We start from the raw sequence: 12292 nt of genomic DNA, 5'->3' as shown, positions 1-12292 counted from the left end.
TTGTTCCTCTCCCCTCTGGGTTGCTTCTACTTCCAAGCAGGCTCTCTCCTCATGGTGACAAAATAGCTGCCAGCACCTCCAAGCTTATGATCTCAGCAACTCCACATCCCCACACCAAGTCACCTTGTCTGATGAAGTCATGCATCAAGCAGAGATAGAAAATGCTCTGTCTCTCCAGGTGTAAGTTATTCGCTCACTCCAAGGGCCAGGAGGGAAGTGCAGGTGCTGTTGCCATCAAAATACAGGGGATCCCTGGGTGGCGCAGCGGTTTGGCGCCCGCCTTTGGCCCGGGGCGTGATCCTGGAGACCCGGGATCGAATCCCACGTCAGGCTCCCGGTGCATGGAGCCTGCTTCTCCCTCTCCCTCTGCCTATGTCTCTGCCTCTCTCTCTCTCTCTCTCTCTCTGTGTGTGACTACCATAAATGAAAAAAAAAATACAGATAACATTATGCCTCAACCTTGTGAATTTTGTCTCTAACCTGACATCTATCCCACTGAATTGAGTTTGCTTTAGGCCAGGCTGGTGCTCCAAAGCTCTTCTCCCAATCTTAGTAGGCTGAGGACCCCTTACACATCTTTGATTGCCCAGGGCCTGACCTAGGCAAATGCTCCATAACTGTTTCTGGAGTGGACTCACCCCCAAATCTGTAGCCCACAAATACATCCTTCTCTGCTGCAGACTGCTGATCTCATACAGTTCCACAGGCTGGGCGCGGTCCTTGGGAAATGATTGACAGGAAACAGCCTGCAGAATTGTGATTATTTGGGATTTGTTCTTAATGTTAATGCAATCCTGGTTCCTTTCTGTTTCTTTAATGCCATTTTGTACAAAGGTAGTTCAAAGTTCTTTACAAGCAGCTAGTAATTAATTCAACTTCATTAAGGCCAATTAATCCAGGATTAATTATAAATTTGCCCAGAGGAAGTTATTATACTTTGCTCTTTGATTTAGGTTTTGGCTTCTGAAGATTCTTTTAGGAGTGAAATGGAAATTTCCCTTTTCTCTGAGTGTAACTACCTTGCCGGTGATTTTGTTAACCATGTACCTTCCTCAATATGTCTCATACTAACCTCAGATGAGGCTGTCACTCAGGCCACCAGCTGTGCTACATGGCATTCCCAGCACTAAACAGATCTGCTAATGCCATAGTAGCCACAGGGTGAAGAAGAGGGTGTTCTGGCAAGAGCTGGTCCCACATAGTATCAAATCATAGCCCTACCTCGTGCTGGCTATGTGACTCACCATGTCTTCTGCCTGCATATGGTCATAATAATGTTTTACAAGATCCTTATAGTCTATATTGGTCAGCATCCACTTCCTTTTTCTGAAAGGCTGCTTGATTCTCCTTGGAGGCATCACACCGCCTCTCATCCAGGTCACTATGGGTACTGACTCCCCTCTAGTTCCAGAGTGAGCCTGAGACTCAGGTCCAGTCCAACAGCCATAGCAACTGTTTGGGTAGTGAGTGTGTGATCCAGTAAGCACAATTGAAGGAGAACCTGAAATTGTTTCCAGGGAAAACAATGCAAAAGTGTGCTCTCTGACACTATAGAAATCAATCTGGGCTGATGGGATCCTGGGAGGGGAGCCTGGCCATGACAGAATAATGAGCTTCCAAAGATGCCCCCTCCTGGAATCTGTGAGTGTGTTACCCCACATGGTAAAAAGGGACTTTGTGGGTATGATTGATTTAAGGATCCTGAGATGGAGAGGTTATCCTGGATTGTCCTGTGGGCCTGATGAAATCACAAGGGTCCTTATCTAAGGAGGCAGGAGGGTCAGAATCAGAAAGATGACCTCAGGCAGAAGGCTCCACTGACCATAACTGTCTTTGAATATGGAAGATGGACTTGAGGCCCAGGAATGTGGGCAGCCCATAGAAGCTGGAAAAGGCAGGGCTGTAGATTCTCCCCTAGATCCTCCAGAAAGGAATGAAGTCCTGCCAACACTTGATTTTAGCCCACTGAGACCCATTTTGGGCACTGACCTCCAGAACTGTAAGAGAATAAATGTTGCTTTAAGCCACAAAGTTTGTGCCAATTCGTTACCACAGCAATAGGAAATGAATAAGAGCATTTAAATTGAAGTACTGAGTCTATTTTCAAATGTATTACATAAATGAATATGTCCTTATTCCCTCCCACCTGATCAAAGGTATAGGGGGCTTTTGCCAGGCCTGCTCTACGTCTTAGACCCGAGGATCACTAAGACTTACACTATAAACAACCTCAGTGCCTGTCTTCTGGTCAGACTTACTGCCTCCATCCAGGCTACCCTGACCTCTGAGCGCACTGCCACACCACATCAGTAGGACAGAACCCTTGGAGCCCTCAGGAGCTGCAGGCTCTGGCTGCTTTCCTAGGCTGACACCAGGACTCAGCAGATGCCACCAGATTTCCCTGCTGCAGTGGGACTTGCCTGCTGAAATGGAAATACTGTTTCCCAACAGAGGAGGTTATGGTAGGAGACGTAAACTAGCCCTTGCTAGCCTGACCCTGATGTTTATCTCTGCTCTCCACAGCAGTTCTGTGGGTTCCCTGGGGTACTGTTTCAACTGAAAAAAGCATGATAAAATGACTCACTAAAGCGAGGACACACACAGAAAGAAGGCAAATATTAAGGGGAGGAGAAAGTCCATGTCTTCATATTCCAAGGCTCTGATACCACTTCCTGTGCCCTTTCTGATGCTGGAGCCCCCTGTGAAAGGTCTCATTTAATTTTCTTAGTAATCCTGCACGTGAGTGTTGTTACTGCTGTTTCACAGGACAGGGAAGTGGACCTGAAGAGAGACCTTGCTCAGAAAACATCAGCATTTGAATCTAGGCCATCTGTGCTGGAGTAGGAGGCTTCCATGCTGCCAGGAACTCGGGACCCTTCTGTTCTCGGACAGCTGTTCCATGTTCTGTTAATTTCCTTCAGCCCCAATGATGAGAAGCATCTTCATAGATTATGTCCCATTCAAGTACCACCTACCACTTATATGTTTCTTTAAGGTAACAGGCTTTTCAACTTAAATAAAAGTATTTTCCTATACATAGGAAAACCATCACCTGCAATAAATAGGCCTCAAAAACCTTGGTTTCAGAGTCCTTAGGGAGATTAGCAAGTGCCAGGAAGGTGTTAAAGTGACACCCTGCCCCCTAAGACTTTATTGAAAGAGAATTAGAAAGACAATAATGCTCTTACTATAAAAATCAATATTATTTAATTTTATGTCTTTGTACCACCTTTAAGTTGCTAGCAAAATTATTTCTGCTCTGTCCACAGAAATCAGCCTGGGGCTGAAATAACAAGCATGCCAAATATGTTGCCAATAATCGGAGAGGTGTATAATTCCAAATGCTGGTGAGGATGTGGAAACACAAGATCAGTTAGTAAGCCAATCAGTTTTTAAAAAGTGATTCCTTTACCTGGGTATTTCTTTGACTTATTTGATTTTGATTGGCTGGGATCTTGGGACCATGGCTGTGAACTGCACTCCACACATTGGGAATTGTACTGTTTATAATAAGCATGATAGTCTCCTTGGTGTGCCATATTCTCTCAAAAGTGTTAAGTACATATTCCCAGCCACTGGGACCAAGCAAATGAATCTCCCTACTAGAATGTCAGAAAAGGGACAGAGAGAACAACTGACTTAAAGAATGTTAACCTGACATTTTGCCCTGTGAATACCATACAGGTTCAGCAAAAAAACAGGATTATAGAGCAGTAGCTGGGAGTAGGGCTAATGCTTTACTTTTCTTTCTTTCTTTCTTTCTTTCTTTCTTTCTTTCTTTCTTTCTTTCTTTCTTTCTTTCTTTCTTTTTTTTTTTTTAGATTTCATTTATGTATTTGAGAAAGGGGGGGGGGGCGGAGAGAACAGCAGAGGCAGACTCCCCACTGAACAGGGAGCCAATGCACAGGGCTCGATCCCAGGACCCTGAGATCATGACCTGAGCTGATGACAGATGCTTAGTCCACTGAGCCACCCAGGTGCCCCTACATTGTGATTACATCCTTTGGTTATGCTGAACATCTGATCAAAAGGGGGGGAATTGTTAAAAACATAACAATAAGACCCCAGTGGACTCACTTATTCTAAGCCCCACATCACCAAACCAAGCCTTTTTTTTTTTTTTTAAGATTTTATTTATTTATTCATGAGAGACACAGAGAGAGAGGTAGAGACATAGGCAGAGGGAGAAGCAGGCTCCCTGTGGGGAGCCCGATGTCGGACTCGATCCCAGGATCCTGGGATCATGACCTAAGCCAAAGGCAGACACTCAACCACTGAACCACCCAGGCATCCCCACCAAACCAAGACTTAATTAATGTTGGTTCTTTAAGAAATAGGATCTTAAATCCGTTATCAGGAATCACCTGATTGGCAGTGCTAGGTAATCTGCCTGATAGACCCTGCGTCCCCTAAATAAAGTAACTTTGCAATAACCAACCCAATTCTTTTGGTCTACTGGAACTTACTTATTCCTGCTCTCTTCTATCTATAAAAGTCTTTCATTTTGTGAGGCTCCTCGCCTATCCTTTCTGCTAATTGGATGCTGCCCAGTTCATGAATTGTTGAATCCAGCCAAAACATCTTTAAAATTTATTCAGTTAAATTTTACTTTTTTTAACATTGCAAAGATATCAAAGGATATGATATCCTCCATACTACCCGATGAAGAGAGATATATAGGGCAAGGTATGGGGAAAGAGTCTGAAGCTCCCATGCTCTCTCTAACCACATTACTCTCCTCAAATCTCCATGTGTTCCTTAACCTCTCTGAACCCTGTCCTTTTGGGTTTCTATGGAGGCTTCATTAATAGGCATGATTGATGAAGTCATTAGCCATTGGCTACTGATCCAATCTCCAGCCCCTCTAATCTCCCTGGAGGCCAGGGAGGAGGGACTGCAAGTGCCAACCCTTTAATCACTTGTTTGGTTCTCTTGGTAACCAGTCCCCATCCTAAGGTGCCGTCCAAAGTCCCCGTATTAACATAATAGACCTTTAGCTCTCTCATGCCTTAGGAAATACCAAGGGCTTTACGAGTTTGATGCCAGAAACAGCGCAAAGACCTATTAAAAAACAAAACTCATGATGATCTAATTGATTTCATTTGATGATTCATGAATTGCGCAGCATCTCATCTTGGCAGATAGAAGGAACCTCCAGGGAGTTGTACGAAATGGAGGGCTTTTATAGGAAGAAAAAGGAAGTTTCTAGCAAAGAGTGGATTGTTTTAGTCTGGTCTCCTTCTTTTGGTAATCTGTCCCCAAAGGAAGGCAGACTACCTCCCTAGTGCTGACCAGATAATTCCAGACTGACTGGTTAAAGTCATATTTCTGGAAGGGGTTGAAACTGCAATTAGGTTAGGTATTAGTCTTGGTTTGCTGCCACGAGACTCAGCACAAGTGACTCCATTTTGAATCTGTTGTTTCTTTTTTAACAGACCAAATATGTATTTTTGTTATGAATCACAGTATCACAGCTCCTGTGAACAATACTGCTATGAACATTGGTCTACAGCTATCTTCTGAATTCCTTTTTCCAGTTCTTTGGAGTATATGTCTAGGAATGGAATTACTTGGTCATATGATAAATTTGTGTTTGACTTTTTGAGGAGCAACAAACTGTTTTCCACAGCAGCTGCATTTTTTACACTTCCATCCACAATGCACAGGGTTTCAAATCTCCACATCCTTGCCAATGCTTATTTTGTTTCTTTCTTTTCCTTCCCTTCTTTCCTTTCTTCCTTCCTCCCCTCTCTCCTCCTCCTCCTCCCCTCTCCCCCTTCTCCTTTTTCTTCTTCTTCTCCTTCTTCTATTTTTAAAAAAGATTTTTATTTATTTGACAGAGGGAGAGAGAGAGAGAGAGAGAGAGAACACAAGCCAGGGAAGTTGCAGGCAGAGGGAGAGGGAGAAGAAGGCTCCTCTTGGAGCAGGAAGCCTGATGTGGGGTTCAATCTGGAACTGAGCCAAAGGCAGTCGCTTAACTGAGCCACCGAAGCACCTCACTCCTCTTCCTTCTTCCTTATAGCCACCCTAATGGGTGTGAAGTAGTATTTCAGTGCTGTTTTGATTTGTATTTTCCTGATGACCAACGATGTTGAGCATCTTTTCATGTGCTTATTGGCCATCTGTATATCTTCTTTGGAGACATGTCTATCAAGTATTTTGCTCATTTTTTAATGGGTTGCTCATTTTTTTGTGTTGAGATGTAGGAGCTTTTTATATTTCCTAGATATTAAACTCTCTCCCAATATACGATTTGTAAATATTTTCTCCCATTTTGTGGGTTATTGTTTCACTTTGTTGAGAGATAGAATCCTTGATGCCCAAAAGTTTTAAATTCTTATCAAGTCCAACTTCTCTAATTTTTCATTAGTTGTGTATGCCTTTAGTGCCAAATTTAAGAAAGCATTGCCAAATCTGGGGCGCCTGGATGCACAATCAGTTGAGCATCCAATTCTTGGCTTCAGCTCAGGTCATGATCTCAGGGTCGTGAAATCAAACCCCAAGTCAGGCTCTGCACTCAGTGTAGAGTCTGCTTAGCGTTTCTCTCTCCCTCTGCCCCTCCCCCTGCTTTCTCTCTATGTATAAATAAATAATTCTAATAATAAAAAAGAGAAACTATTGCCAGATTCAAGTTTATGAAGATTTACCCTTATGTTTTCTTCTAAGAGTTTTTTTTTTATTTTTTTAAGATTTTATTTACTTATTTATGAGAGGCACAGAGAGAAGGCAGAGACATAGGCAGAGAGAGAAGCAAGCTCCATGGAGGGAGCCCGATGTGGGACTCGATCCCAGGATTTCAGGATCATGCCCTGGGCTGAAGACAGATGCCCAACCGCTGAGCCACCCAGGCATCCCTAAGAGTTTTTTTTTATTATTATTATTACAGTTTTATTTATTAATTTGAAAGACAGCGAGTGCTCAAGTAGGGGAAGGGAGTGGGAAGGGACAGAGGGAGAGGAAGAAGCAGGCTCCCCACTGAGCAGGGAGCCTGACATGGGACTTGATTCCAAGACCTGGGAGGATCATGACCTGAGCCATAGGCAGACACTTAACTGACTGAGACACCCAGGTGCCCCTCTTCTAAGAGATTTCTAGGTTAAGTTCCCCAGTGGAAATTTTTGATCCATTTTGAGTTAACTTTTGTATATTGTATAAGATATGGAACCAACTTCTTTCTTTTGCACATGAATATCCAGTTTTCTCAGCACAATTTGTAGAAGAGACTGCTCCTTCCCATTGGCCCATTGAATGGTCTTGGCACCCCTGATCACATAAATGAGGCTTCATTGCTAGGCTCTTTATTCTGCCTACATGAGGCAGTGGTGAAGGCAGAGGTAGGCTTGACCTGGGCTTGTGAGTTCAAAGGTCAGGTGTGAAAGAAGCCAAAGCAAAGAAGCAGCAGAAGGGGTTGAGAAACAAGTGGCTGAAATGACCAAGCTTGGACTGGAGAAACATGGAGTCACGGAACTGGAGATGAAAGAGCAAGGGTCATAGGAGTGAGAGAATGAGAGAGATAGCAGGTCGGGGAGTGTTGCACAGCACACTGCTGGAATGTGGCAGTCCACACAATTACTTGTATATATATCATTACATTGGTAAGGATTTTTAGTACCCATGGATAGAAACCTAACTTACACTATTTTAAGCCACAATATCAGTGCCATTTACAATGCAAGTAGGGCCAGGCTGTATCTGTGAATGTAAAGGATTTCATTAGAAATGTCTGCCATGGGCAGCCCCGGTGGCTCAGCGGTTTAGCCGCCTGCAGCCTGGGGTGTGATCCTGGAGATCCAGGATTGAGTCCCACATCGAGCTCCTTGCATGGAGCCTGCTTCTCCCTCTGCCTGTGTCTCTGTCTCTGTCTCTGTCTCTCTCTCTCTCTGTGTCTCTCATGAATAAATAAATAAAATCTTAAAAAAAAAAAAAAAAAGAAATGTCTGCCAGCTTTCTTTTCCTTTGTGTCAGCTTCACTCCTAGGCAGAGTCTCCTTATGACCTGACAAGGATGACCTGGAAACCCATGACTCAAGTCTTTTTCTTGGCATTTCCAAAAAAAGTACCAGGACACAGTGTCATTGGTCTGTCTGCTTACATTTCTGAACCAATCATCATTTTTTGGGGGAGGGGGGTGGGCATGGGATACTTTGATAGGCCAGGTCAGGCCCATGTCCATTCCTGAAACAAAGTTATGGGTTAGGGTCAACCCATCCAATCCACTCAGACTCAAAGTCAGGGAAAGTTCTCTAAAGAAATTTAGAGACCCAGACTCAAAGTCTTAGACTATAGATTCAGACTCAAAGTCAGGGAACGGTGGTTCTCTAAAGAAAATTAAACTGCTGGTAGCTAGAAGCAGCAGGATGGATGCTGGGTAGCCAAAATATGGCCACTACTGTGGGCCTCACCTACCCTTTACTCACCTTGTGTTTCTTGACACCAGCCTCCTGCATAGTTTTCTATTGAAATTAAAGGAACTGTCCGGCTCTGCAACCACACCTGTCTTTCTCCACTGGATGTGGGGTCTAGGCTCTGTCAGGCATTTGCTCAATTTCTGATCTTGGACAAACTCCGTCCTCTCTGAGGGCCTCAAAATCCTTATTCCCCAGCCTTCACCCCCCATTTCCTCTGGAAGGAAATCCTTTTTGTGCCAAAGTCTGGGGCTTAAAATACTAAATGTAAAAAAGGTCTTCTCTCCTAACTGGACAATACACAAAGCAATTAGTCCAATAAAATGCCTCACTTTGACACCTAATGGGGGAAAGGATTTTTCCTCTACAGGGTGAAAGGCATTGCTCCTTACCTATGGGTAATAATCAGGGAAAAAGTCAATGAGGTGCTAGGCAATCTTCTTGGTGTCCTGGGTTGATGATTCATAGGCCACCAGTATTAACCAAGTCAGCCTTCCAAGGCTTTGCCTCTGCTCTTTCATGCTCTGAAAATGCCAAAACCTTCTAATCACGGACAGAAATCATTACCAAGTCCCATAACACCCAGTGTTTAAGATACATGCAGCAAAACTTCATGACTGAAGTGTGTATGTGGTGGTATAGAATCTTATTTGAATTCATAAGAAGACCTCATTGTGAACCAGGCTATGTGCCAGGCACTTGGGTTAAAATGGTGAATACAAATGTTGTCTACACTCTCATAATGCCTGCAGTTTTGTGGGAGAGACAAACATTGACCCGGTAATCCTGCAAATAGAAAGCTAGATTCAAAAGTAATGGAGAAGTACAAGATGTGAGAGTCAGAAAGCACTACAGTAGGATTTGACTTGAGGCTCTTTCAAACCTGATTCAAGTTCTCTTAAGCTTTAGACAAGTGCCTCCTTTTCTCTAGATTCGTCCGTAAACTAGTAACATACCAACTGCCCCTGAGGAAGTCGGCACTGGCGTTGTCTCCTCATGATGTCTTCTGTGGCTCTCCAGGCTGTTTTTGGTGGCCCTGCTCTGGGCTTGCACACTGGGTAGGTATACCTGTTCCTGAACATCTCATGTTACAAGTTTCCTAACTAAGCGCTTGTCAACTCTGCAGATTTTGTCATACGTAGTGCCTTGTGGTGTCTGGCTGGTAGCAGGTGCTAACAAATGTTTATTGAATGAGTGGATGGCAGTACATTGTGTCACAAGGAGTGTGAATGTCATTATGGAATCTGACAAGGCATATTCGCTGGCTACATCATCTGATGTGTGGGATGGGATGAGGATCACACAGGCTGTGAAGCCGTAAGTCCTCCGCCAAGCTCTCCAGTTAGGCTGATTATCCCATGTGCAGTAATGTGATTATTCTTGGGCAAGTTACTGGGCTTTGGTCTGCATCTTCACCTGCATTAGGACTTGTACTACCTTACAGGGAGGTAGAATTTCGGAAACATAAAATGCTATTCACTGTCAACTTTATTTAAATAAAGAGGGGGTGGGGAGGCCAGGAGAAGGGAAGAAAACAGTTCGAGGGAGCATCCCGAGGGGAGCCAGAGTGGGGGTGGTTGGCCGAGCTGAGCCTCTCTAGGCTTGGGAGTCAGAAAACTGCTTTGCACGCAAAAATCCAAGCTTAAGCTCTAGACCTGTTTTTTCCCCCATCTCCAAATCGGGGGTTCTAATTTGAGCTCCTCAGGAGAGTACGGCGTCCAAGTGGCAACGATTAGGAGCCGGACTCCAGGACCCCCCTCTTGTGCAGCGTCCCAGCCCCAGAGGAAGCGCCGGGCGTTCTCGCTCCGAGACCAGAGCAGGAAGCGCCGGCTGCGGGGGAAGCCGAGCCCGCCACACAGCCGGAAGTGAGTAGGCGGAGCCCTACCGGCAGCCTCGATGGGCGCAGCCAAGAGCCAATGGAGGGCGGAGGCGTTCCCGCCCGCGCCAATGGCACGCCGAGGAAGGCGGGCCTTGACAAAGAGCCCTAGTAACAGCCGCATGGTAACCCAGGCGCCGGGCGTGTGGCGCTGGCTCTCGGTTTTCCGCGCGGGTTTGGGCTCCCGGCGTCCGCAAGATGAAGATTGAGGAGGTGAAGAGCACCACGAAGACGCAGCGCATCGCCTCCCACAGCCACGTGAAGGGGCTGGGGCTGGACGAGAGCGGCCTGGCCAAGCAGGCGGCCTCGGGGCTCGTGGGCCAGGAGAACGCGCGAGAGGTGTGGCGGGCCGGCGGGGAGTGGAGGGGCCGCGGGCGTGGGGAGCTCGGGGAGGGGGGGCGCGCGTGGGCGTCCGCGGGCTTTCCGTGGGGCGGTGGGGCGGTGGGGCCCGCGCTGGGGGCGGCGAGGGAGGCCCGCGCTGGGGCGCGGAGGGCGGCCGCTCGGGGGAACCGGTGCTGCCGGCGCACCTCGCGGCGCCGGGAGAAGCTGGGGAGAAGCTAGTTAGGGCCCTGCTCTCGTGGAGCTTGCATGTTGGACGGGTCAGACCTCAAACGTTTAACCAGTAAATAAAATAATTACTACATTTTGGTGGAGATCGTGCCTGCAGGGCTTTGTCGGACGCGGGAGGGAATCTGGATTTCCGTGAAGGCAGTGAGTGGCTATGGGGATTATAAGAAGGGAGGTGACCAGCCTTAGAAAAATCACCGTGGTTCCCAGGGCTTGGGGCTGAAGGAGGGAAGAGGCAGTCGTGAAGACCACACTCGCGGCATCCTTTTTGACCATTCCGGTCGGATCCACTTGTCTTTTCTTTCTTTAAAAAATATTATTATTTTAAAAGATTTTACTTATTTATTCACGAGAGACAGGCAAGCAGAGACACAGGCAGAGGGAGAAGCAGGCTCCCTGCGGGGCAGCCCGATGCGCAGGTCTCGATTCCAGGACCCCGGGATCACGCCCTGAGCCAAAGGCAGACGCTCAACCCCTGAGCCACCCAGGAGCCCGCAGGTCCACTTTCCTTTTTTTTTTTTTAAACTTTAAAAAAAAATTTTTTTTTAGGTCCACTTAAGTGGCAGTGATGCAAGTCATTTCACCTACATTATAATCACGAAGCTATTCAAGCTCTTTGTATGCTATTTTGCAGATGAAAAAAATTGAGGGTGGGAGAGATCACTTAACCTACTACTTGCCACTCAGTTTAGTAATGATCGTGCTGGGATTTGTACCCACATGTATTCCTGACTCTCAAATCAGTGCTCTCTCTCTGATAGTACGGCCACTTTTCAGCCTGCTGTGCTCTAATGTCAGATCCCTGCCCCTTGGCCTTGCCCTGGCTCGTTAGCTACAGAGACCTGCACATAATACCAGGTTAAGTCTATTGCCTCCTAGCTTGATAGTGCTAAATGACAGGGCCAAAGAAAAGCCTCTGGTTTCTATTTTGAGTATCATTTTCCCAAAATGGAAACTATTGGCAGGCTCAGGGGACTTTGAAATTTCTTTTCATCCACCTTCTGTTTACCAAGAACCTGTTACTGAAAATAGCGGACACTGGCTGAGTGCTTGCTATGTGCCAGGCAGCTTTATCTCGGTTTCCTTGTTTTCACTTCCACACTAGTAATTGTCTGCCTCTTCAGATGTACAAAAAAGTTAAAAGACTTGTATAGCCAGTACCTGTGTGCCTGAATTCTACAATGAACATCTCTGTTGGTTTGTCCTACATCTCATTTATCCATCCACCAATGCACTTTAGACTTTCAAAGTAAGTTCCAGGTAAGTAAGCCAGCGGTTGGCTCAGCGGTTTAGCACCTGCCTTCAGGCCAGGACGTGATCCGGGAACCCAGGATCCAGTCACACGTCCGTCGGGCTCCCTGCATGGAGCCTGCTTCTCCCTCTGCCTGTGTCTCTGCCTCTCTCTGGGTCTCTCATGAATAAATAAATAAAATCTTTAAAAACAA

The 12292-nt window shown here is 46.0% G+C and overlaps 2 protein-coding genes across 2 annotated transcripts in view; one reads left to right on the top strand and one right to left on the bottom strand.

The window, feature by feature from the left end:
- The window catches only part of EEFSEC (eukaryotic elongation factor, selenocysteine-tRNA specific), a 266019-nt gene extending 256478 nt beyond the window's left edge, over positions 1–9541 (bottom strand). Inside the window, exon 1 of the mRNA XM_072784897.1 lies at positions 9361–9541. The gene's annotated coding sequence lies outside the window, so the exon portion shown is untranslated. The remainder of the gene's footprint in view (positions 1–9360) is intronic.
- Positions 9542–10355: 814 nt separating this feature from the next.
- RUVBL1 (RuvB like AAA ATPase 1) overlaps positions 10356–12292 on the top strand; it is a 42064-nt gene continuing 40127 nt past the window's right edge. Inside the window, exon 1 of the mRNA XM_072784890.1 lies at positions 10356–10619. Coding sequence (XP_072640991.1) covers positions 10479–10619 — 141 coding nt within the window. The 5' untranslated portion in view covers positions 10356–10478. The remainder of the gene's footprint in view (positions 10620–12292) is intronic.

The sequence above is a fragment of the Canis lupus genome, chromosome 19 (genome assembly GCF_048164855.1).
Source record: "Canis lupus baileyi chromosome 19, mCanLup2.hap1, whole genome shotgun sequence".
In the NCBI taxonomy this organism is placed as follows: domain Eukaryota; kingdom Metazoa; phylum Chordata; class Mammalia; order Carnivora; family Canidae; genus Canis; species Canis lupus.
This window is presented reverse-complemented; position numbering and strand designations above follow the sequence as displayed.